Genomic DNA, 27,010 nt, shown 5'->3' with positions numbered 1-27,010 from the left:
CCGTCCTAAGTGCAGGACTCTGCACTTGTCCTGGTTGAACCTCATCAGATTTCTTTTGGCCCAATCCTCTAATTTGTCTAGGTCTCTCTGTATCCTATCCCTACCATCCAGCACATTTACCACTCCTCCCAGTTTAGCATCATCTGCAAACTTGCTGAGGGTGCAATCCACACCATCCTCCAGATCATTAATGAAGATATTGAACAAAACCCGCCCCAGGACCAACCCTTTGGGCACTCTGCTTGATACCAGCTGCTAACTAGACATGGAGCCATTGATCACTACCCGTTGAGCCTGAGGATGTAGCCAGCTTTCTATCCACCTTATAGTCCATTCATCCAGCCTATACTTCTTTAACTTGCTACAAGAATACTCTGGGAGACCGTATGAAAAGCTCTGCTAAAGTCAGGAAATAACATGTCCTCTGCTTTCCCCTCATCCACAGAGCCAGTTATCTCATCAGAGAAGGCAATTAGGTTAGATAGGCATGACTTGCCTCTGGTGAATCCATGCTGACTGTTCCTGATCACTTTCCTTGCCTCAAAGTGGTTCAAAATTGATTCCTTGAGGACCTGCTCCATGATTTTTCCAGAGACTGAGGTGAGGCTGACTGGCCTGTAGTTCCCTGCATCCTCCTCCTTCCCTTTTTTAAAGATGGGCACTACATTAGCCTTTTTCCAGTCATCCAGAACCTCCCACGATCGCCATGAGTTTTCAAAGATAATGGCCAAGAGCTCTGCAATCACATCCGCCAACTCCTTTAGCACCCTCAGAGACAGTGCATCCAGCCCTATGGACTTGTGCTTGTCCAGCTTTTCTAAATAGTCCTGAACCACTTCTTTCTCCAGAGGGCTGGTCACCTCCTCCCCATACTATGCTGGGAGCTGACCTTGTTTATGAAAACAGAGGGAAAAAAGGAATTGAGTATATTAGCTTTTTCCATATCCTGTCACTAGGTTGCCTCCCCCATTCAGTAAGGGGCCCACACTTTTCCCTGACCACCTTCTTGTTGCTAACATACCTGTAGAAACCCTCCTTGTTACTCTTAATATCCCTTGCTAGCTGCAACTCCAAGTGTGATTTGGCCTTCCTGATTTCACTCCTGTATGCCTGAGCAATATTTTTATACTCCTTCCTAGTCATTTGTCTAATCTTCCATTTCTTGTAAGCTTCTTTTTTGTGTTTAAGATTGGCAAGGATTTCACTGTTAAGCCAAGCTCGTCGCCTGCCATATTTACTATTCTTTCTATACATTGGGATGGTTTGTTCCTGCAACCTCAATAAGGATTCTTTAAAATACAGCCAGCTCTCCTGGACTCCCTTCCTCCTCATGTTATTCTCCCAGGGGATCCTGCCCATCAGTTCCCTGAGGGAGTCAAAGTCTGCTTTTCTGAAGTCTAGGGTCCCTATTCTGCTGCTCTCCTTTCTTCCTTGTGTCAGGATCCTGAACTCGACCATCTCATGGTCACTGCCTCCCAGGTTCCCATCCACTTTTGCTTCCCCTACTAATTCTTCCCGGTTTGTAAGCAACAGGCCAAGAAGAGTCTGCCTCTAGTTGGTTCCTCCAGCACTTGCACCAGGAAATTGTCCCCTACACTTTCCAAAAACATCCTGGATTGTCTGTGCACTGCTGCATTGCTCTCCCAGCAGATGCTGTTGCTAGATGGTCTCTTTATGGAGCTGATTCCTCCATTCCAAGGCTAGAAAGGCCAGAGGACATCCCCAAAATAATTTCTAGAGTAGACCCTTTAGAAAATCACCCAATCATGATTTAAAAATGGCCAGTGATGGAGAATCCACCACAACCCTCAGTAAAATGTTCCAATAGTTAATTGCTCTCACTGGGAAATATTTACATCTTGTTTCCAGTCTGAATTTGTCTAGCTTCAATTTCCAGAAACTGACTTTATCCCTATGTCTTATGTTTCTAAGCACCCATGCTTCAGGGTTTCAGCTGGCCACCTGCAGGGGCCAGGAAGGGATTCCCCTCCCTGTCCCCAAATTTATTCTGGTGTTTATCTCCTTCTTCTGAAGGATCAGGGATGGCTATGTCTGGAGATTGGACAGGGAGGACGAGGGCTGTGAGGCATGCCTCAGTTTCTATCCATACATTGCACTGCTACTGAGTGAGTGCAAATGGTTAACAGTAGGGGGAATGAATACACTCATTAAAGAGCTGGCTCAAACTGACCCACATCAACAGAGGAGCCAACAAGACAAAGAGGCGCCCCAAGGTCTGAGCAATCAACACCTGACAGCAGGAATCCCCAGCAGGAGGGACTTGGGAACTAAGATGGGGAACAAGATGTCAGATGACTGGAAAAAGGGGCCTTTTTGGAGGGATTCAAGAGCCCAGACTGGAGAAGACAAGAAAGGGTGCCAGAGATGGAGCCTGGCTGATGCGTCACAGCACCAGTTTGGCCAGGGTGGATTATGGGTTAATTTCTGTCTCTCTCTGCTCATTTAAGACTATAAAATTGCATGTGCCAGGTGACTAATAAATGTTTACCTTCTCTTGAAAAGGCTGCCCATGTCCCTGTAAATACTCCCTGGGAGCATTGCATCCTTAAGAGGCACAATACAGGCACAATGGGGGGGGAGGGATAGCTCATTGGTTTGAGCATTGGCCTGCTAAACCCAGGGTTGTGAGTTCAATCCTTGAGGAGGCCACTTAGGGATCTGGGGCAAAAATTGGTCCTGCTAGTGAAGGCAGGGGGCTGGACTTGATGACCTTTCAAGGTTCCTTCCAGTTCTAGGAGATTGGTATATACCTTACCTCCTACAGGAGGTTGGAATGGCAAGATTTATTGCAGGGAACCAGGGAGAGAGACAGGAATTGCTGGTGTCAAAGACCCAGTCTTGGAATCATGGAGGCCTGTGGAACTGTGTGGGTCCTTGGGTCCTGGCACACTGAAGGCTTCACTCCCAGCAGTCTGGTACAGGCTGAGGGCTCAGAGTAAATTCTGTGATTCCGTAATGATATCACAATGATTTCCCTGCTATTGTGGGGGCCTCAGGCATGTGTGTACCTCAGTGCCTTGTATTCTCTTCCTATGGTCTATATCAAGCCCCTGTGGGCTGTAATTTTGGTTGTTGGATTTAGTGTGCAGGTGTTGGTTGGTGACAGTGGTCTGTGATAGACAGGTCAGACTTGATCTGGTGGTCCCTTCTGGCCTTAAACTCTATGACTATGAGGCATATTTTCTAATTCTTTAATCATTCTCATAGCTCTTCTTTTGAACCCACTCCAATTCAGCAACATCCTTCTTCAATTGTAGGTACCAGAATTGGGCACAGTATTCAGCAGAGGACGCACCAGCGCCAAATATAGAGGCAAAATAACCTCTCTACTCCTACTCAAGATTCCTGTTTATGCCTCCAAGGATCATGTTAGCCCTATTGGCCACAGCGATGCATGGAGAGCTCACATTCAGTTGATTATTCAAAAGACTGTTTCTGGGCTAGTAAACAGTCCAATATTGCTGAAACATGTGATGTCACGGGAGACAGTTGCTGATGAGATGCTCAAACAGAAAACCTCTTTCACTTAGTTCATAAGTCAGTCTGGTTGAGGATTTCCTGCATTGGAGCAGAATACTTTCAATTTCAGCTAACATTTTTTTCTTGGAGGTCATCAGCCAGCCAGCATGCAGGCTGTCAGATGTAACAAAGGTGAGTCCAGGTGTAGAATCTGGGCAGGTAAGGTGATGGGGGCTGTGTTAAGACATGCATGGATACAAATTCCAGAACCCCTGACCCATATCATCATCAGTCCCAGGGCGAGCATCATTAGTCCTGCATCTTGCCTTGGTTTCCTCAGAACACTTGATATAATGGGTATCAGCAGGGGCACTGGAACAATGTGTATAAAGGGGGTACCGAGAGCCATTGAATCAAACTCTAAACCCTGTATATAATGAAAAACACTTCAAGTCAGGGGGTGCTGCAGCACCCCCCATGCTATTAGTTCCAGCACCTATGGGTATCAGCAGAAATGCATGCATTAATCCCAGTGACCATGTGATAAGAAAAGAATCTGTCTGTCCCCTTCCTACGTGGCATTTTCTGATCTGAGGCAAATGGGTCTATTTCTAGAAGTCCCCACTTGCAAAAGATGTCTGCAGGACAGTCTTTGACAGATCTCTCATGGTTGTCTGACAACTGCCTGCCGAGTGGACCTGCCAAAGTGTTCTGAAAGCTGAAAAGGTGCAGCGTCACTGGTGTGGTTTCATTTGGAATGCACCAACTCCAGAGCTGATTGGCCCCTTGAGAGAGTGGCGACAATCTCAATCCTTTGTGTCTGTTGATAAAATTAAGAGTGGTGGTGGTGTCTGTCAGACCACGGGTTTTGGATCCCTGAGTAGCACTAGGAATGTCTTGTATTCCAAGCAGATGGCTTTGAGTTTTAGGATGTTTATGCGGCGACTACCTTCCTGAGGGGACCATGAGTTCTGAGTTTGAAAGCCATCTAGATGAGGTCTCTTATCTCTGAGGAAAAGCATCTGTCACCAGAATCTTGGTACTAGAGGTGTAGAGAAGATACTTCCTTGCACCTGAAGAGGGCCTTTCTACCAGTTTAATGAGAGGACTTCTTGTGGGGCTGTGACCATCATACCCATGTGGTGCCTGCTGGGCAGATACACTGATCTGTGTGAAGCCTAGGCAAAGTCTGGCACACTGCATCACACAGGTGCATGAGGCCATGTGTCCCAGAAGCCTGAGGCATGCTCTTACTGATGTCTTTGGGTGAGCTTAAAGTTGGTTGATGAGGGTCACTATCGTTTGGCATCTTTGCTGTGGAAGGTAAGCACTCAGTGACCTAGAATCTAATGCTGCTCCTACAAACTCTATGCTTTGAGTTCAAGAGTGGATTTTTCTGTTGGCTTTAAGGCCCAGTGTGGTGCTTTAGAATTATTTAATTGAATTAAGTTGCCCACCTGTTGTGATGATCTTCCTCAGATCAGCCAGTTGTCGAGATATGAGTAAACCTGGATCCTATGTCTCCTTAAGTGGACTGCTACAACTGCAAAGCAACACCTTTGGGGCTGTGGAAAGACCAAATGGCAGGACCCTGTAATGAGATGTTCCTACCAGAGATAGGAGGTATTTCCTGTGGGCTGGATGAATGGCTACGTGAAAGCAGGCTAAGATCCATGAACCAGTCGAGAATTCACTGAAGGGATTATAGAGGTCAGAGTCACCCTCCTGAATTCGAAATTACATGAATTTGTTGAGATGTTGAAGGTCCTCAATGGGATGCCAACCAAGAAAATGAGAAAATAATGAGAAAACAACGCCAACAAAACCCCTGCCCTGATGGTGCTTTCTCCAGTGCTCTAAGATGTATAAGCAAGTCCACTTCTTGTTTTAGCTCATGGAAAGGGTCTCTGAAGCTGGGGAAGGGATTATGGGGTAGGAAGAGATTGGAATTGGATAGAATACCCCTTGTTTACAATTTCCAAGAGACTCATTGGTCTGAGGTCATTCAAGTCCAGGTTTTCTGAAAATAAAGTGGTGGTTGCCAAAATCGGGGAGCTGAGGGGAGATGGTTGGAAAGGAAGAGTTCCTTTGAAGATTCTGTCAGGCTCTCAACACTGATGTCAAACCTGTTGCCTAGTAGAAGAGACAGAATGTGCAGCAGCAGAGAAAGAGGGTCGCTATCACTGAAATCTCTGCTTCTTCCTTGGTGGCTCCAGGGTCCTTTGACACTGGGCAGAGGTACGTTCCTGAGGGAAGCCTGTGGTCTCGCTTGCTTCCTTCTTGGGGCTTTAACAGCTCAGAGAACAGAGATTTGCCCAACAATCATTTAAGGAATGGAGGGCTTCATCTGCCTTTGATTAAGTAGCTCATTGCCCTCAAAGGTAATAGTTGGATCTCCCTGTAAATCCCTGAACACTGGAACTAGGAAGATCTTCTCATGGCCGCTGGAGCAGATACAGTATGTGTCACTTTGTCAGATGCATCCAGTACAGCCTGTTAGGATGCGCGGGCTATCAGCTGTCCTCAGACATGATGCTCTTTAGCTCCCCTTGGTGTTCGTGAACTAGCCTGTCTGCAAATGGAGATAATTTGTCCCAATGAAAATAATTAGTAATTAGCCCCCCGACACACACACACACACACACACACATCTGGCAGACAAGAGACTGAGTCTGAAAAGTCCAGTCTCTTTGTGTCTTTCTCCCTCAGTGTCGATTTGGGAGGCCCCTGCTGCTTCAACCTAGTACTAGGTAAGAATAAAATATTCAGATCCCTTGGAAGGAACATTGTACCTCGTCAGCTCACTTGGATGTGGCCAGAATGGATGCTAGCATGTGCCACAGGTCTTTTGCAGGTTCCAACTTTTGTTTATAGGTATGACAAGGTGCACGATGTCCAGGAGTCTGAGAGGTTTCTTTTCAGCCACTTCCAGAGTCTCTGCCGTGCACCTGATGAGCTCTTGGAATGCCTTGAAGTCATCAACTGAAGGAGGTATTGAGGGACTCATTGCCTTGTTGGGAAAGATGAGATTGCAGCAGGGAACAAGTTGTTCTTCTCCTTGTAGATGCTGTTCTTAGTCTCTTGCCTTTCCAAGATTTGAGCCTGCACTAGCTGATCTGGCTGCGGTAACTTATATTGCCTCTTTGGGGAAGGGAGCAGACCCTAGTGGTGGCCAAAGAGGCAGACTTGTGTGAACAGGACTAAACCCCTGGGACATCAAGTAGGGCCAAAGCTGATAGGGGCATAGGCACTGGAGTGGGACTCTCATAGGAGATACCAGAGGAATGTTCCCTATGAGCCTTAGGTCATTCTCTGCTGTCCCTAATTGACTCCTCCCCAGAGTTTCTTCCCCCCTTGGGTAGCACAGTGGAAATCAGGAAACAAAGTATGTAAGAGAGGAGTCCCTATTGTGCTTCAAGGGGGATGACAAAAGGAGTACACCTGTTCAAAGCCAGGGCCCGTCCTGTCAGCAGTGCCATGGCTCTGTTGTGCTCTCCCTGGCCGGGCAGGTCTGGTATTGCAGGCAATACCAGAGATATTTCCTTTGCCTACTGTACTGACATCTCAGTAGCAGGTTACACCGCCCTCATCCCCTCGAAGAGGAGACTCCAGTACCAAGTCCACAGATAAATCACCCTATATGTATATGCCCTTAGTACTGGTACACTGATACTGAGCACTGTGAACACAGTTAGGAGATTGCCGTGTGGTGAGGGATCGGTACCAGGAGAGAGAGTCCACCAGTTGAGTGGGCACTGCTGGCATTGCCCACTCCCAACACTCAGTACCGGTGCACCAGAGGAATTCATAGTAGCCACCCCGCCATGTGTCAGACCAAGCCTTGGGCCTTGATTCAGTAGGCACTAGAGACTGTGACCTAATCCTTGTTTCACCTCTGGATTTGAGTTGTCACAGGCTGGAATGGTGGCGGATGACTGAAATCTCTTGGCTGCCATAGCCTGGGAGCTCAGGGTGGAATCCTTGCTCACTGGAGCACTTGTGGACAAGGGAAATGACTGGAGAACTGAGGTTTAACTATCTCCGAAAAAGCATGCATAGAGTGCTCCAGGGAAAACAATATTAGGTGGGCTTCTCTAGCTTTTTGAGTACACTTATAGGAGGAGATATGTTACATTATCCATCTTCTAAACAAAGCAGACACCTGGAGTGTAGATCATTGACGCTTCAGAGAAAGGACAGGTTTTAAACACCAGGGATTTCATTTCTGCCATTTTGCTAGAGCCCCTGTATAGGGGAGTTTCTAGCCTAAAAATCAGAACCTGACTGTAAAGAATAGCATGTGTATCTCCAACAGGGAACGAGCCCACCGAAGCACCAACACTAAACAAGCACAGAGGGGAGAGAAGCAGCCAGAAATTGCTTCGCTGCCATGGGTGGTAAGAAGAACATGAGGGATGGCTGAGTCAGCTCCACTCTTTATGCCTTTAGGTATGGGGGACGCACAGACACAGCACCCATTGACACTGCCAGCCCAAAGAATCTGATTTCACGTGCCTGGGACACGAGTACCAAGAGAGAAATCAAAACAGAATCCATGTGGGTAATCATGGAAGAATGCCGTTAGGGCACGCAAATCATCTTTACTCTGCCCTGCAGTGACACCACTGGTGGGGGAGAGGAGTAGGGGAGGAAGACCCCCTAAATCTGTAACAATGAGTTTAACCTGGAACTACAAACACTAAATTGCCTTAATAATGACCGCATATAGTGCATGGTTACACCGTCATGGTCCTAATCTGGTGTCCAACATGTGGAGAAACAGAACTGAAGTATAAAGGTGTCACACTGATGCACTTAAACCAACATGCTACATTTTGTCTCTCATTTAACTGTAATTGGATCTCATCTTTGGTCTAAAGCATTACCAAGTCAGGTGAGATCTGAACCAGAAACCATGAGAAAACTGTACAATTATAAGGACAAAAGTTTGCACAATTCAGTGATCCCAATCAAGTTCACAGTACTTTCTTTCCACCTTCTGTAGGTGGAATTGAACAAGGTGAACCCAAACTTGATTGATATCTTGAGAACAAAATAGACAGGAACCAATATATCAAGAAGTGAACCCAAATTCACACATTTTAGTGTCCCTATAACTCTTTGGAAAAGGAGCTAAGTCCAGCCATAGCTTATATAAGATGATGCAAAGAGGCAACAGAGAAAATGATCCTGCCTTCCTCCATCCCAACTATTGTGTACAGGTTGAAGTTTCTTCAGTCATTAGATTCACCAGCCTTGGTGTGCAAACAGGATACCATCAATTTGGGCTTGAATGGAGACTGGGAATGACTGAGCCATTACACACGTTGAATCTATTGCCCTATGTTAAGTATCCTCACACCTTCTTGTCAAACTGTCTGGGGTGGGCTATCTTGATTATCACTACAAACGTTTTTTCTCTTAACTAATTAGCCTCTTAGAGTTGGTAGGGCAACTCCTAGCTTTTCGTGTTTTCTGTATGTGTGTGTATATATATCTCCTCAATATATGTTCCATTCTATGCATCCGATGAAGTGGGCTGTAGCCCATGAAAGCTTATGCTCAGATAAATTTGTTAGTCTCTAAGGTGCCACAAGTACTCCTTATCTTACTGTTCCACACAACCCAAGTGCCAATAGTGCAGGAATTAGAGGAGGGAAAACATTAGCACAAAGGAAGCATAAAAATGAAAAATAAACAGACCTATGTTAAAATGCTTCCCAAACTGAACATTCTGTTGAGCCTTGCCCTCAACATATTGATGCCTGGTATACAGGTAGATCCTTGAAGAGAAATAATCCAGAAGGAGCTGGTTAGGCCATATTGCTCTAAAACTGGTTGGAAAGACCTACGATGCACTTTGTATTGTGCCCAATGGTGGGCTGGGGAGGATCACGAATGCCACCTTTCTCACAATGTGCACACCACTGAGAACTGTTGATGGAAGATGGACTCTTGGATGGGAAGGTGTATCTATCACCTCCAGACATCAAGCCGCCATAACAGGAAGAACATGTTCCATCTTCAGACATCTGTAGGGAATTTGAGCCATGGCTCTGTAGTTTCTCTCATAGTGCCTTCAGCCTACATCCTTCAAGAAATCTCAGTAACATTATTGTCCCACTACTTGTCATGGCTCATGGGGATCTCTTGCTGCTTTGAGGACGACTTTCAAAAGCACCTCAGACAGTTAGGATCATGAGTTCCATTATCGTTCAGTGGGACTTTGCCCAGAGGATTTAGGAGCTTCTTTCAAAAATCTCCATTAACTATTACACACACACACACACGAAATTGACTAGTCTACTCTAAACATTGCTACCCTACATGCTATCCTGTGTTCCCTCTAAGCTGTGCAGTCAGGCAGCCGCCCAGGAATGATTCAAGTGCCACGCACTTGATTAGCAGAACCACACAAATCTGCCAGTGGGTGTTCAGGTGCCCCTCCCCCCGCTGCTTTGTGGCCACATTGCTCCTGTCTTCTGCCTTGCAGCCCCTGGCCAGCTGCTCCCGGGACCCTACTGCTGGCTGTGCAGGGCGGGGGGATGCTGATGTCAGGGTGTCTTCCTCCCCCCACCCCGTACCCCATCTTCACAGAGCATGGGAGGGGAGACAGGGCTCAGGAGCAGAAGAGCTTCTGAGGTCTGAACGAGCCTTCGGAGCCATGAGTGAGTGCCTTCAAGAGACAGCACACGGCCTCTCAGAGACTTCTCCAGCAGCCAGCACACAGTCTCTCTCTCGCGCACACACAGTCTCTCAGTCTCTGTCTCTTTCTAACCCACAGATTTTCACACTCACACCCACAGACTTTCACACTCACACCCACCTCCCAACACATATTTGTATTGTTGTTGTTGTTGTTACTTCTTGGTACTTCCTGCAATGCACATATATTCTCTGTAATGTTATTCTTTCAAAGTGCTGTTATTTTAGTTTTTTCACTGGTCTATGCATTGCATAATTTTTATTTCTCTCTTACACTTAAATTTAATTCTTTGAGTGGTGAATTATAAAATGCCTAACCTGTCCTGGCTGGAGTAATTATCCCTATTGTAACTTTTAAAAAATATATAATATCTAGGTTTTTTGTTTCTACTGGTGGCGCACATCTGCACATATCTCAGTGCACATAACAAAATGTATTTCACACAGGGATGGAAAAATTAGAGGGAACATTGATGCTATCCCCCTCTGCAGCACTTTGGTGCCGAGGTGATAAGCACCTTAGATATACTTAAGACAAAATAAATAATATCTACATACCTACATTTATGGATCTTCACACTGAGTCTATACAAGCATCCATAAAATAAGAAATCAATCAACTTAGTATAAGTGCCTTTTAACTTGCCTTAAGATAGACCTCTATCCTGACACGCTGAGAAGGAATTTTCCTCCAGGGTAGATTGGCAGAGGCCCTGAGGGTTTTTCACCTTCTTCTGCAGCATGGGGCACGGGTCACTTGCTAGAGGATTCTCTGCACCTTGAAGTCTTTAAACCATGATTTGAGGACTTCAATAGCTCAGACATAGGTTAGGGGTTTGTTACAGGTGAGATTCTGTGGCCTGTGTTGTGCAGGAGGTCAGACTAGACGATCATAATGGTCCGTTCTGACCTTAAAGTTTATGAATCTATGATGCTCTTCCTTCATATGAAGGTCCTGCTAACACCCTGTAGGAGCAAGGGACCTGATGGCTACATGGATTGGGTAGTGTTTATATCTCCAAAGGTACACATAAGGCACATCCTTTACAGTCTTAATGCAAGACAAAAATCTTAGCTACCAAGTGGCCTGAAGGAACAAGATGCCAAAGGCCGCATCACTTAGGAAGGGGCCTTGTATTATGTCAATGGCTGAAACAAGGTTTTTCTTATTTTACTCATAGACTTTAAGGTCAGAAGGGACCATTATGATCATCTAGTCTGACCTCCTGTACAATCCAGGCCATACAATCTCACCCATCCACTTCTATAACAAACCCCTAACCTAGTTATCCTGAGTTATTGAAGTCCTCAAATTGTGGTTTGAAGACCTCAAGCTGCAGAGAATCCTCCAGCAAGTGACCCGTGCCCCATGCTGCAGAGGAACGGGAAAAACCTCCAGGGCCTCTGCCAATCTGCCCTGGAGGAAAATTCTCTCTCAGCGTGTCAGGACAGAGGTCTATCTTAAGGCAAGTTAAAAGGCACTTATACTAAGTTGATTGATTTCTTATTTTATGGATGCTTGTATAGACTCAGTGTGAAGATCCATAAATGTAGGTATGTAGATATTATTTATTTTGTCTTAAGTATATCTAAGGTGCTTATCACCTCGGCACCAAAGTGCTGCAGAGGGGGATAGCATCAATGTTCCCTCTAATTTTTCCATCCCTGTGCGAAATACATTTTGTTATGTGCACTGAGATATGTGCAGATGTGCGCCACCAGTAGAAACAAAAAACCTAGATATTATATATTTTTAAAAAGTTACAATAGGGATAATTACTCCAGCCAGGACAGGTTAGGCATTTTATAATTCACCATTTATAATTCCTTCCCGACCCCAAATATGGCCATCAGTTAAAACCCTGAGCACGTGGGCAAGACACACCAGCCAGCACCCAGGAAAGAGTTCTCTGTAGTAACTCAGATCCCTCCCCATTTAACATCCCATCACAGACCACTGGGCATACTTACCTGCTGATAATTTGGCAACTGATCTTTGATTAATTGCCAAAATTAGGCTATCCCATCATACCATCCCCTCCATAAACTTATCAAGCTTAGTCTTGAAGCCAGATATGTCTTTTGCCCCCACTACTCCCCTTGGAAGGCTGTTCCAGAACTTCACTCCTCTAATGTTTAGAAACCTTCATCTAATTTCAAGTCTAAACTTCCTAATATCCAGTTTATATCCATTTGTTCTTGTGTCTACATTGGTACCTTAAATAATTCCTCTCCCTCCCTAATATTAATCCCTCTGATATATTTATAAAGAGCAATCATATCCCCCCTCAACCTTCTTTTGGTTAGGCTAAAAAGCCAAGCTCTTTCAGTCTCCTTTCATAAGACAGGTTTTCCATTCCTCAGATCATCCTAGTAGCCCGTCTCTGAACCTGTTCCAGTTTGAATTCATCCTTCTTAAACATGGGAGACCAGAACTGCACACAGTATTCCAGATGAGGTCTCACCAGTGCCTTGTATAACGGTACAAACACCTCCTTATCTTTGCTGAAAATACCTCGCCTGATGCATCCTAAAACTGCATTAGCTTTTTTAATGGCCATATCACATTGGCGGCTCATAGTCATCCTGTGATCAACCAATACTCCGAGGTCCTTCTCCTCCTCTGTTACTTCCAACTGATGTGTCCCCAATTTATAACTAAAATTCTTGTTATTAATCCCTAAATGCATGACCTTGCACTTTTCACTATTAAATTTCATCCTATTACTATTACTCCAGTTTACAAGGTCATCCAGATCTTCCTGTAGGATATCCCGGTCCTTCTCTGTGTTAGAAATACCTCCCAGCTTTGTGTCATCCGCAAACTTTATTAGCACATTCCTGCTTTTTATGCCAAGGTCAGTAATAAAAAGGTCCCAATAAGATTGGTCCCAAAACCAATCCCTGAGGAACTCCACTAGTAACCTCCTTCCAGCCTGACAGTTCACCTTTCAGTATGATCCGTTGTAGTCTCCCCTTTAACCAGTTCCTTATCTACCTTTCAATTTTCATATTGATCCCCATCTTTTTCAATTTAACTAAATTCTCCATGTGGAACCGTGTCAAATGCCTTACTGAAATTGAGGTAAATTAGATCCACTGCGTTTCCTTTGTCTAGAAAATCTGTTACCTTCTCAAAGAAGGAGATCAGGTTGGTTTGGCACGATCTACCTTTTGTAAAACCATGTTGTATTTTGTCCCAATTACCATTGACCTCAATGTCCTTAACTACTTTCTCCTTCAAATTTTTTTCCAAGACCTTACATACTACAGATGTCAAACTAACAGGCCTATAGTTACTCGGATTACTTTTTTTCCCTTTCTTAAAAATAAGAACTATGTTAGCAATTCTCCAGTCATACGGTACAACCCTTGAGTTTACTGATTCATTAAAAATTCTTGCTAATGGGCTTGCAATTTCATGTGCCAGTTCCTTTAATATTCTTGGATGAAGATTATCTGGGCCCTCCGATTTTGTCCCATTAAGCTGTTGGAGTTTGGCTTCTACCTCGGATGTGGTAATATCTACCTCCATATCCTCATTCCCATTTGTCATCCTACCATTATCCCTAAGCTGCTCATTAGCCTTATTAAAGACTGAGGCAAAGTATTTATTTAGATATTGGGCCATGCCTAGATTATCCTTAACCTCCATTCCATCCTCAGTGTTTAGCGGTCCCCCAGTGTTTTAGCTCAGCCTCTGCAGTAAATCACATCCTACAGATGTTTACAGATCCATAAGAGAGGCATGGAATAGACTTACCTGTGGTCTGCACTGCACGAAATATTGACTGGCAAAGGATTTCACATTGCTTCACTTTTCAACTTTTAAACAATCCAGTCAGTGAATATTGCACAGCGCTTGGGGAGAGCTGAATGCTGTTATTCAATGGTGGTGAACTGGAACGTTGCAAGCACTGGTGTGCAACCTCACTTCCACAGGCAGGCGCTACAGTCGCAGTCTAAAAAAAGAGAGCTCTTATCCACTCCACCCGGCACTCAGCAAAGGCTTACATTATGTAACTGAGCATCAGGCAAACATTATATTCTATGGTGTTTGCCAGGAGAAGGAGAAATGCTCCTCAAAAAAAGTGAGGGAGGAGATTGAGCAGAGCAGGTAGCTACACAGCCCATCTGGTTGCAGCAGGTTAGTTTGGAACCAAGTTGGCTAAATTGGTTCCTTTGCTCCCTGAGCTAGCAGGGCAGAGCACAGCTCTTTAGCAGGAGGGTGCACACTTCACCTGGCAGGCTGGCGGAGCAACAATACTGATGGGCTCTTGTCCTTAGCTGGGGAAGGGTCAGTGAACTATACAGCCTTTGGAGGAAGGAGATCCCAGAAGACCTCCCACGCAATAAGGGAAGACCTCAAACGAAGATTCAGGGAAAGAGACAAAGGCTGAGATTGAGGGAGATTGATAGAAGGAAAAGACCCAGAGAAATGTTAAATACTAGGAGAAGAATGAATCAGTTTCTCAGCTGGTTAAAAGCTGCACAATGTGATGAATTCCCCTTAGCATAAGGAAGATCACTCTGGTGCACAAACCTTAAATCGTCCTCCTACGCACAGATGAGCACACACTGCAGCCATGTCAGAATGGGAGTACGAGTATATACATAGGCATCTGTAGGATACCAGGAAGTACAACTCAACTAGCCAGCAAACAAGACTCGGGCCAATGGCAGATCTGTAACACTGCTGAACTAATCACTTCCCTTTCTCAGGCAATAAAACTCAAGTGACACAGTGATCTAAGGTGGCAGTTACCATGGCAAAACAAGCAGGGGTGAACAATCAGGTGACCCAGCAGCTCAAGATCCATTGAAAAGAGGCTGTGAGTCAGCTCATGACAAATGCAGGTAAGCAACTTTGAATCAAATACAACAAAAGAAATCAACGACATTACTGTTTTATCTGAACATCCTCTCATCCGATCAACATACACCCCAATGACGGCACCTTTTAACAGCCCACTGGGCTACAGAACATATTAGTTCACCATTCTGCCTGCTCCTCAACTTGGTAGGAAGATTTATGGGAGGCATCACTTCACAGGGACGAGACACCTTCCTCCCATTCTCCAAATGAGAACAAGCAATACAGGAGACTCCAAAGCACACTGCCAGAAATCCTTATGGTTTAAACCAGGACATTTTGAATACAGTACACAACAGAGGGACACTCTCCCTTGCAATATGCAAAACACCCCCTGTGCTTAATACAATTAATAAGAAAAACAGGGTATGTTTAACGCAAACCAGAAAATAACACGCTTCCATTTTTTATCCCAGGACGCAGGTGCCAAGAGGAGAGTGTGACCTGAATGGAGTCTTCTCCTGCTCTCCTTGCATGTGGGATATTGGAGTTTACACAGGACGCTGAGGACCTATAACCTGAGCACACTTACAAACATTACCACCATCACACACAACTGCAGGAGACAGAGTAACCTGGGAAGTGTTTCCTTTGCTGAGCAAGTAAAGGGCAGAATGCCTTACACCCAAGAGAAATATTAATCCTAGAAAAGGTATGTAGAGAAGTCTGGTCTCCAATTACGTAAAGAACATTTCTTCAGGTTTACGGACCAATCAGAGGCCCCTGCAATTAACACCTCCTGCCAACACTAGACAAAATTCATTTCCAACATTCACTTCTATGCTGGGTAACAATCCCCCACATGGATTGCTATGTGCATCTTGTCATGCACACAACATGCCCCCCACACAAGACCACCACACAAGTGCTACAGATATTTACAGGCTGAAATTAAGCAGCAAATGCATTGGGGTAATTATAAGTCTTCCACAATCAACATTCTTGGAGCTGGGCATCATAAGTTATTACCAAATGCCTTCAAGGCCTGTAAATCCTAACCCCCCTGCCTCAAAGGATGTAAATGGCAGAAAGCAACATAGCAATCCATTGCTCTTCCAACAGCCACATAGATTTTAACAAACAGCTGCAGTGAAGTTCCTGCTGATCGTTACTAGGCGCTACACCGCAGATATATTAGTTTAATGAAAGGATAAAGGAAGAGGGACACACAAGAGCAGAAAAACTCCAGATGTTGATTTAACATTCTGATTTCGCCGATTTGGGGTCTGCTCAGGTAAAGCTGAGGGCCCTCTGCTCCCCTCTGGTGCATGGCAAAAGGGGAAGGAAGCAAGAGCGCATTAGAAAAAGAAATGGGAACAGGGGTCATTGCAGTAGAAACTGGCAGCTCTTTGGTATGTGCCACCTACATGGAAACATGGATCTCTCTGCAAAGCGAGAGCAAGTCATGGAACAACCAATCTAGCATGTGCCCACAGAACTCCAGCATTATCGTAAGTCTGTCCTGGAAATTAACGCTAACCTCCCCTCCACAACTTCCAGATCCCTGTAAGGAAGCAGAAGCAATCAGCAGGCAAGGGTCAGCCACTGGCAGAAGGGCACACAAAGTAAGTATGCTGCCAACATTTCTTGGGGCGAGGAGCCTGGGAGAAGTTCAGTGGGGCAGATACTATGAGTACTGTCAAAATCATTCATTTGCCCCAATTTTCCATTGGTTCTCCTGTCCACAAGTCTCACACCTTGTCCTACACAAATCAGCAGCAGCCCTATCTCACAGAGCAAAGAAAATATCCAGGTAGCGACAATGCATCTTTTTACTTCTCCCCTTCCATCCATTATAATGACGGAAGGGAGCGCATGGGGCTAAAAACACTCTGCTCTCCTAACATGCACTGGAAGGCTTGATTTCACTATTCACTGAACAAATTAGTTCCACTGTAGCTCAGATCCATGCTTCATTTCCTCCCAGAAAAAGCTGATCATTTGGTGCCCAAGAACAAGTCCAAGGGATTTTAAATGGAGCCAGCATTTCTCCTGAAGATGAGAGAGCCCTGCCATGGAGTCACATTCCCTACAATGGGCTGCAGCCCCTCAGATACATCCAATTTCATACCAAGAAGTAATTACTACTTTCATGAGCCTGCTCCTGACGAAGCCAGAGCACTAATCCCACAGGGAGGAACGCACCATTGTGCCTGGCAGGCAGCATTGAGTATGTACATGAAGGAGATGAAAGAAGATGGACCTTATAAACACAAGAGACCATTCACTTTTCCTCAGGTTTTAAAGGATGGAAAGGTTCTTTGGAAGAAGCCACATAAATCATCAGCATTAAAGACCAACACAGATAAGTCCTCTGAATATACCCTGCATCTCACCAAAGAAGGCCAAGATTGCCAAATGAACAGGGAAGAAGTCTCCACCCTCAAAACCCAATGACGCAGACAACTGACAACAAAACCAACAAGAGCACCAGTTACCAACAGCATTAAAACAGAGGCAGCCAAATGCAACCCAGGAAGTTCTGCAAAGCAGCTTGCAGCCAACCTTCTCTAACACAGAGGTGCAGGTCCCTGGAAATTCCAGTTTGCAGCCAGCAATTCTCCATCCTGACCTGAGCAAGCAGGCAGGAGGAGGGCAAATGCAATATTGCCCATTTCAGACATATTGGAGGTGGCCTTTGAGCTACTGGCAAGTTGCCAATGTAGCCATAAACAGAGCAGAGTTTGGCTGCCCATGGATTAAAGTGACCTCTTTGTGCCATTAACCTCTAAAATGTCACCATGCTAATTAGAAATGGGGATGTTTTAATCCCTTTAGCTACAGCTGTGAAAACTGGTGAGTGAGCAGTGGTATGAAAGGCATCCTTCCATCACAGAATCAGGACAGCACTGGAGAAGAGGGAAGTTTCTTCACCTCAAATGCATTTAGTAGAAAACCTCCTCAGAACCCAATACACACACCCACGCTACATTTACTGGACAAATAGCTGGACCTGGTAAATCTGTGATTTGGAATCTGGAAATACCACACTAAACCAAATGCTGGTTTGTATTAAGTGAAGGGAACAAGGAAAAGAGTTGCCAAATTTTATCCAGTCAGGGTCAGTGTAAGCTTCCTGCCTCTATGAAAGACGTCACTCTTAGCCCAGGAGATGGCTGTTGGGTAGTGGGGCTGTGGCACTCTGGGGGGGAATAGCATGGGGAAGTTATTAGTTCTTGGTCTTTCTATATTATTTGATCTGACTGGGGTAACCAAAAGGTTTAGTTATTAGTACATTGTTAAAAGATTGTGCAGAGTACCCAAGCCACTGCATAAACACTCTAATAAGAGTTTGTACAAATTCAGATACATTCCCAACCTAATGACGTGACATTTTCTCCCTAACAACTCAATCCTGGGCCCCACCCAGGAAGAGATTAAAATGGTGCGAGCCCTGTCTTGTGGGGATGGAGCGATGACATTCCCCCGTCCATCCATCATACAAATGAGCTCAATTTGGACTCAGAGCTGAAAGACTAGTTACCAGCCTCACAGCAGTTATCGTTGATTAAAAGAAAGGTTAGTATTTTGTCCTAAATTAGAGGTCATTTTCCCTAATTCTGTCAAGCACCACATACTGGTCAGCCATGAGTGCGGGGGTGAGGGCAGGGGAGGGTTGCTAGGTGATCCAAGTCTCAAAGTCAGTGGAAGCCTTCCCACTGATTTCAGTTGCGTTTCGATCAGGCTCATGCTGAGGAACACAACTTGCCACACATTAACCACTAACGACTGTTGCAATGAACAGGACACTGTCACAACTGGGAGGTCCTGACAGAACTGGCCTAAGAACAGACCTTGCAACGTTCCCATCGAGATGGTTACACTTTCTAGACATTCTCCACACATGTAACACAGTCCCATGCTGCCAGCAGGATGATCAGAAAACATCATTACATGCGGGGCCTGGAGGTGCCTCCATCAGGATGCACGTGGTGGGATGGACAGACTACCCAGGTGACTGCTGGCGCCCTGTCATGGCTGGGATGAGACATGCAAGTGTGTGTCTGGGGCACAGGAACTTTCTCTCTGTGCTGCCAGCACTGCAGAGTGCAAGCAAGTGTTGGAGGGGGGAAGTGAAGGATAGGTATGTCATGCCAAGGGGCAGCCTGCGCATGTCCCCAATTGGACCCTCTCAGATGTGTGTATGGTAACTTGCCCAGATTCCTACATGCACCCTACGTGGGGTAGGAACACTCCCTGGATACCTACAGGTGCCCCCCATCGCAAAGTGAGGGATGGGAACCTTACCTGTCCTTACCTCTCCTATTTGAACAAAAACAGACACCTGCTCCAGTGCCTGTAGATGTCCCAACAGGAGAGTGGGAAGAGCATTCTACCCAGATGGGGAGGAGCTTCCTCAGGTGCTCAGGGCTGTCCCTTCAGGGGACACTGATCATTGCAGGTAAGATGAGCTGAGTGCATATAGTGAGGGTTTAGTTACTACACTGTTCACAGCAAGTTATGCACAGGTTTTCCCCTGATAGTACGTTTTACATGGAAACCATCATGGTGGCAGTGAAAGCACGGGTGGCAACACAGAAGGGAAGTCAGATTTTAGCCTAACCCACTGTGACAGCATCTCATTAAAATGGTACAAATTCCGGAGCTTCACTGAAGGCATCCTTTTTGCCAAGTGACCTCATCGGGGACACCAGCAGTAGTGGGATTACGTCAACCTGCACATATTCTCATTGGCGTTAAAAATCAGAAGCAATAGGAACATTTCTACAACATTTAGCACCAAGTTTTTAGAACAGGAACGTGCTCAGACTTTGCACTGCTATTGTAACTGTAGATGTAGGCACACACATGCCACATCTAATAGGTGGGCTGTATGCACATTCATGGTAGCTGCACAGCCATACAATTCTAAACTTGTGACTCAGTTTTTAAGTTGTATGGCTCTCCCCTGGCTGGGGAAGCCAGTCTTAAAGCAAGGTAGCCAATGGTATTCCGAAGTATGAATGGGTTAGATAACTATGCAATTCTTGCTTATATGCAAAACTGAAAAGGAGGCAGGAAATCATTGTCCCCCAACCAGGAGCTAATTGAGAGGGATCTAGTAGAGGAGTGTTCCTGGGCAGCACTGAACTGCGATCAGGTAGTTGTCTCCCAGGTGATCGGTCAGTTCCCTGCAATTTCCAGGGAATGGGTGATAATGGTAGATTTCAGTTCTTCTTGTCTTCCGTGATTTACAGCCTTTGAGGGTCAGATGGTGCTCAACAGCAACAGGTGTCAAACAATCAAATCTTGAAAAACGGTTACCCACCTTTTAGTAACTATTGTTCTTCGAGATGTGTTGTTCATGTCCTTTCAAAATAGGTGTGCGCGCGCCGCGTGCACACCAGCCGGAAGATTTTCCCCTAGCAGCGTCCGTAGGGTCGGCCCTGGCGCCCCCTGGAGTGGTGCCACTACAGCACCCTATAAAGGGGCCTGCCGATCCTCCACCCCCTCAGTTCCTTCTTGCCGGCACTCCGACAGAGGGGCAGGAGGGTGGGTATTGGAATGGACATAAACACCACATCTCGAAGAACAGTTACTAAAAGGTGGGTAACCATTTTTTCTTCTTCGAGTGGTTGTTCATGTCCATTCAAAGTAGGTGACTCACAAGCCTAACCTTAGGTGGTGGGGTCAGAGGTCACTGCTGACTGGAGTACTGCACGACCGAAGGCTGCATCATCCCTAGCCTGGTGCGTGATGGCGTAGTGTGACGAGAACGCGTGGCTGGAGGACCACGTGGCCGCTCTACAAATCTCCTGAGTCGGGATCTGAGCCAGGAACGCCGCAGAGGAGGCCTGCGCCCTAGTGGAGTGGGTCGTGACCGGGGTCTTAGCTATACGATAGCATTCCCGGATACAGGTCGCAATCCACGAAGAGATGCGCTGAGAGGAGACCGGGAGCCCCTTAATCCTATCCGCCACTGCGATGAAGAGCTGAGTCGAGCTTGGTACGCTCAATGTAAAAAGCCAAGGCCCTGTGGACATCCAGGGAATGTAACCTCCGCTCCTCATTGGAAGTGTGTGGTTTTGGATAAAACATCGGGAGAAAAATATCTTGACTCATGTGGAACTGTGAAATTACCTTGTGTAGGAAAGCCGGGTGAGGTCTAAGTTGGACCTTGTCCTTATAGAAGACAGTGTACGGGGGCTCAGATGTTAACGCCCTGAGCTCCGACACCCTCCTGGCCGAGGTGATTGCCACCAGGAAGGCGGTCTTGTACGACAAGTACAACAGGGAGCACGAAGCCAGAGGCTCAAAGGGAGGCCCCGAGAGGGTGGAGAGGACCAGATTCAGGTCCCAAGCAGGGGTCGGCTGACGAACATGCGGAAATAGCCTGTCCATACCTTTGAGGAAACGCCCTACCAGCGGGTTCGCAAACACCGAGGTACCCACCTCTCCCGGATGGAAAGCCGAGATGGCCGCCAAGTGAACACGAATGGAGGAAAGGGAGAGGCCCAGTTGTCTTACGTGGAGCAAATAGTCTAGGACAATGGGGATTGGGACACCCAGCGGATTGTGACCTCGCTGACCCGACCGTATGGAGAAGCGCTTCCATTTGGCCAGGTAGGTTGCCCTAGTTGACGGTTTCCTACTACCGAGCAGCACTTGTCTGACCTGCTGGGAGCACTGCATCTCCACTGGGTTCAGCCATGAAGCATCCATGCTGCGAGGTGAAGGGACTCGAGGTTCGGGTGGCGGAGGGAGCCCCGGTCCTGCGTGATCAGGTCCGGGAGCAGGGGTGCCTGAATTGACATGTGCAGGAGTGACGAGTACCAATGCTGGCACGGCCACGCCAGAGTTATCAGGATTACTCGCGCATGATCCCTGCGAATCTTCAAAATCACCCTGTGTATCAGGGGGATCGGAGGAAAGGCGTAGAGCAGACCGACCCCCCAAGACTGTAGGAAGGTGTCCAACAGAGACCCCTGACTGCGATCCAGGAGGGAGCAGAACCGTCGGCACTTCCTGTTTTCCCTCGAGGCGAACAGGTCTAACCGGGGAAAGCCCCAGAGCTGGAAAATTGAGCGCACCACATCCCATTGGAGGGACAACTCATGACCCCGGAATGAGTGGCTGAGGGTGTCCGCCAAACCGTTCTGCTCCCCCGGAAGGTAGAACGCCGTCAGGTGGGTAGCATTGTGGACGCAGAAATCCCACAGTGCGAGGGCTTCCCGGCACAGGGGAGAGGAGCGTGCACCCGCGTTTGTTGATATAAAAGACTGCCGCTGTGTTGTCGGAGAGGACTGAAACACATCTGCCGGCCAGGTGGGACCGGAAGGTCAAACAAGCCAGGCGAACCGCTCTCAGCTCCCTGACATTGATATGCAACTCGAGGTCCGCCGGCGACCACAAGCCCTGCGTCCTGAGGTGTCCCAGGTGCGCTCTCCAACCCCGATCCGAGGCATCCATTACCAGGGAGAGGGAGGGCTGAGGGGCAGTGAAGGAGGCACCCATGCACACTTTCTGCAGGTCGAGCCACCACCGCAGCGAGCTTAACACCAAGCGGGGAATGGACACCACTGAGTCCAGGGGGTCCCTGGCCGGGCGATAAACTGTCGCTAACCAGGACTGTAGCGGGCGAAGCCGGAATCTGGCATGGTCTACCACATAGATGCATGCCGCCATGTGACCCAACAGCCGGAGGCAAACTCGCGCCGTGGTAATCGGGGCGCGGTGCAGCCCGAGGATAAGCTTGGAAATCGCCCGGAACCTGGATTCCGGCAGGTATGCTCTGGCGTGGGTGGAGTCCAGAACTGCTCCTATGAACTCTATTCGTTGCGTTGGAGACAGGGTGGACTTGGCTTCGTTCAAGAGGAGGCCGAGATCGAGAAAGGTCCGCCTGATGAACAACACCTGGGTCTCCACCTGCTCCTTGGAGGGGCCCTTTATGAGCCAGTCGTCCAGGTAGGGGAATACCTGGATGCCCTGCCTGCGCAGGAAGGCCGCCACGACTGCCATGCACTTCGTGAAGACCCTTGGTTCAGGACCAGGCATGGTAGAAGGGGGACAGACGGGACCCAAAGGTAGGGGTAGAAGGATCCAGAGTCTCGATAGGTAGGTTGCCCTCGACCGTACCATCTAATAGGGGGTCTAGGCCCCGATGGTGGTCTGGATTGACCGGACGCCTGACCGGAGGGGTGGCGTTGGTGGCGCCTCCTGCCATTTCTGCCCCGCCTGCGCCCGAGGTCCTGGCGAGTCTGTGGCTGGTATGGGCGTGGGGCTGTCTGCGGCCTAAACTGTCTGCGCTGGGTCGCAGGGGTATGCAAGCCCAGTGAGCGAAGCATGGCCCTCGAGTCCTTTAGGCTATGCAGACATTTGTCTGTCTTTTCTGAGAATAACATCTGCCCCTCGAATGGGAGGTCTTGAATTGTCTGCTGGACCCCATAGGGCAGGCCCAAGACCTGGAGCCAGGCTCCCTGCTGCATGACCAGGCCCGTGGCCAGGGTGCGCGAGGCTGAGTCCACCGCATCTAAGGCAGCCTGGAGAGAGGCTCGGGAGATCAGCTTCCCCTCCTCCACTAGGGCCGAAAACTCTGACCTTGAGTCCTGGGGAAGGAGCTCTGTAAACTTCGACATGGCTGAACACGTGTTATGACCATGTCGGCTTACAATTGCCTGTTGGTTGGCAATGCAGAGGTGTAGGCCCGCCGTGGAGTACACCTTTCTACCAAAGAGCTCGAGTCTTTTAGCGTCCCTGCTCTTTGGTGTTGACCCCTGAACCGATCCTAAATGCGGCACCGTGACCGGTACTGGGGTCGCCAGTGAGCGGCTCGGCATATCGGGCGATGCCTGCGGAGCCCGAACTGAAGCCGCTGCTGGTGCCGCTACCCGGCTAGGGGGTGCTGAACTTGGAAATGGCACACCCCTGCCCAGTGCCGGTGGAGGAGGCAGCTGCGCCGAAGCCACTGACGCCGAGGAGACCGAGGCCGACCTTGATCGAGGACCAAACGCCTGGCCTACCGACTGGTGGTAGGCCCAGGGAGTCCAAAACAGCCACTGCGAGGGCAGTGTACTCAGAAAAGACAGACAAATGTCTGCATAGCCTAAAGGACTCGAGGGCCATGCATCTATGTGGTAGACCATGCCAGATTCCGGCTTCGCCCGCTACAGTCCTGCCATTGTTGCTGTCACTGTGGGTAACGCCAGTGGCTCACCCCCAAAACCAATCTCCTGCTCTGCGACCGGCTGGAACGGTAGGAGTATGCCTCTGAGTCTGAGGTCTCTGAGTACGAGGACCTGCGGGGAGCGGCACCCGGTGCCGTTGGAGAGCGGTGCGGAGCCTCTTATCTGGTCCGGTGCCGCTTTCGTAGCGCGGTGCAGGGAGGGAGGCGACAGCATGGCCGGCTTGCCTCTTGATTGTACTGGGGGACGGACCACAGTAGGCAACTCCCTACGGTGCGGGGAGGCCGGTGCCGGGAGCCCCATCAAATCTGGGGTCGCCTCAAACGCCTCCGGCGTCGAAGGGAGGCGCAAGTCTCTGCTGAGGTCCGGGGATCTAGGTTGGTCCGGACTCTACCGCCCTCTCTGCGGTGCGGGAGTCGACGGAGCCGCCGAGGGCTGTAGCCCAGCCTGTCCGCTTGCACCCGCGGACGGCGTCGGCCTCAGATCCTGGTGGGGTGACCGTTCCCTCACCGGGTTTCTCTTCTTGGCGGGCACCGGCGACAGTGAGCGGTGCTGCACTGAGGCTGACTTCCTATGACCCGACTCTGTCCGGTGCCGGGTCTTTGATGACTTGGGCTGGGCCCTAAGTCCTGATGCCGGTGCCAGGGCACTCCGCACCGAGGAAGACGTGCTGGGCACCGCCTCAGCTGGTTCCGAGTCCGAGGGTGGCCTCAGAGTCCTCCTGATGGAGGCTGCCCTAAGTCTTTGAGCCCTGTCCTTGAGAGTTCTCAGGTGGAAGCCTCTACAGATAGAGCACCGGTCTTTTTGGTGGCTCTCTCCGAAGCACCTCAAACAAGCCGAGTGCGGGTCACTCTTGGGCATGAATTTCCCGCAGTCCTTGCAGAGTTTAAACCCGGGGGACCTGGGCATGCCCCAGCGGGCAACAAAAACTTGGGGGGGACCCCCCAACTACGAAGAACTATATACAACAATCTAAGTAAGCTAACTATAATGCAACTATATACATGGACTATACATAAGGATAGGACACTGCAAACTTGCTATGCGCAAGAGAAGTTCCAGCTAGCCATCACCGGCAGTAAGAAGGAACTGAGGGGGTGGAGGGTCAGCGGGCCCCTTTATAGGGCGCCAGGGCCGACCCTACGGACGCTGCTAGGGGAAAATCTTCCGGCTGGCGTGCACGCGGCGCGCGCACACCTACTTTGAATGGACATGAACAACCACTCGAAGAAGAATTACTGCTACAGTTGGGAGCTTATTCAGTGTGAGAAAGGCTGAGCATTTCTTTTAAATTTAGAGTTCAGAAACATCTCGGGTGACCAGACGTCCTGATATTATCGGGACCACTCCAATATTATAGGCTTTGTCCTATACCCCACCGCTCTCACATCTGAAAAAAATGTCCTGATTTTTCACACTTGCTATTTGGTCACCCTAGAAATGTTCAGATTTACCAGGTGCAACTGTGCATAGGCCAGCCCTTGCGTATGCAACACCAACTTGCCAAAGGACAACATGAATACAAGAGGGGAGACATATGAGGAATCCTCCCCACGCAGATGAGCCACATGGAAAAGTAGCAGGCAAGTAGCATTTGAGCTGCATACCCAAGGCCTCACCCATAGCGACGCATGTTTGTGTCTAACTCGAACCCTGTGTACAGGGGACAGATACAATTACTGTGCACAGACAGGGCAGTGAGGAGTTTCACACTAGCAGAGCTCTTTCCAACTGTGAGTACAAACCCACAAAGGCAACAACCTGTACCGGTAATCTTTTTCATCTCCAAGCTTTTAAATCTAGCCAATCTGCAGGTGTGCTCAAGTTGAAACAGCAGAACATTCAGAGCCTCTTGGCTCTTTCACAGAGGCATTACATAGCCTTTTGTACGTTTCTGGGAACACTAGCATTTGAGCAGCAGTGCTGAGTAAAAACAAGAGCTGATCTTCTTTTGAACCATTTCAAAAAATCACTGACTCTCCACCCGCCCTCAGCAAAACAATATTCTTCTAGCAGCATTCGACCGAAGTGTAAAGCAACCTGATTGGCTTCCATGCATCCGATGGCCTCTTCCAAGAGTGAAAACTCCACGCAGACATAGCCATAGTCGTAACCTGGGGACAGCATTTAAATACAGACGGGAGTCGTGTTAGTGCCTTGTCATACAGAAGAGCTACATTTAAACACCCAATTTCCCCTTCCCTCAATCACAAACCCTCCTACCACCACCCCAACGTCTCTGCAAAATAAAACACAGAAAATCAGTGGCTGACACTTGGATGCTGTTTAGGTCCATGGAGTTGAGATCAAGTTTTGGTTAGACAAAGATACTCTAAGAAACTCCCATTTCCCCTTCTGAAACGAGACAAGTGTGAGACCCACTCCTTAAAACAGGTAATAGTGTGAGCAACGTGCATTTTTAAAGAAGAAAGACACAATGACACTGAGCCAGGTTTATAATAACTAGGAGGCGCAGGCTGCTCTGAAACAAACATTGATTAATCCACAACAACTTTAGCTCAAACCTGGCCAGCATGTACTCTGTTTTTCGGAGTGACTAGTATTGTAATCCTCAGGATGCCTTCAGGAGAGAGCTAAAGTGCATCCTGAGTACTACATTCACTTTTGCTCTTTAACAACTGCTTTTTGAGTCTCAAAGTCCTTTGCATTATGAGCAAGGGCACAGAAGCAGGGCTGTAAATTCCAACCTTTTCTCACTTTGGCTTTTAAGCTAAACCAGTGCATTTCCTAGGCCTGTTTTGTACATTTAACAAAGGGAGGGGGGATTCAAAGTAAAAACACATCTTCATAGCACAAGATACATAAAGTG

The 27,010-nt window shown here is 47.8% G+C and overlaps 1 protein-coding gene across 3 annotated transcripts in view; it reads right to left on the bottom strand.

The window, feature by feature from the left end:
• Positions 1–27,010, bottom strand: part of RBM6 (RNA binding motif protein 6) — a 149,458-nt gene that overhangs the window by 60,821 nt on the left and 61,627 nt on the right. For all 3 annotated transcript variants that reach the window (XM_039547807.1, XM_039547809.1, XM_039547808.1), the window contains exon 6: positions 26,221–26,294. In XM_039547807.1, coding sequence (XP_039403741.1) covers positions 26,221–26,294 — 74 coding nt within the window. The remainder of the gene's footprint in view (positions 1–26,220; positions 26,295–27,010) is intronic.

This window comes from Mauremys reevesii, linkage group 7, assembly GCF_016161935.1.
Source record: "Mauremys reevesii isolate NIE-2019 linkage group 7, ASM1616193v1, whole genome shotgun sequence".
Classification (NCBI taxonomy): Eukaryota; Metazoa; Chordata; order Testudines; family Geoemydidae; genus Mauremys; species Mauremys reevesii.
The sequence above is the reverse complement of the archived record's forward strand: the minus strand, read 5'-3'. Positions and strand labels throughout refer to the sequence as shown.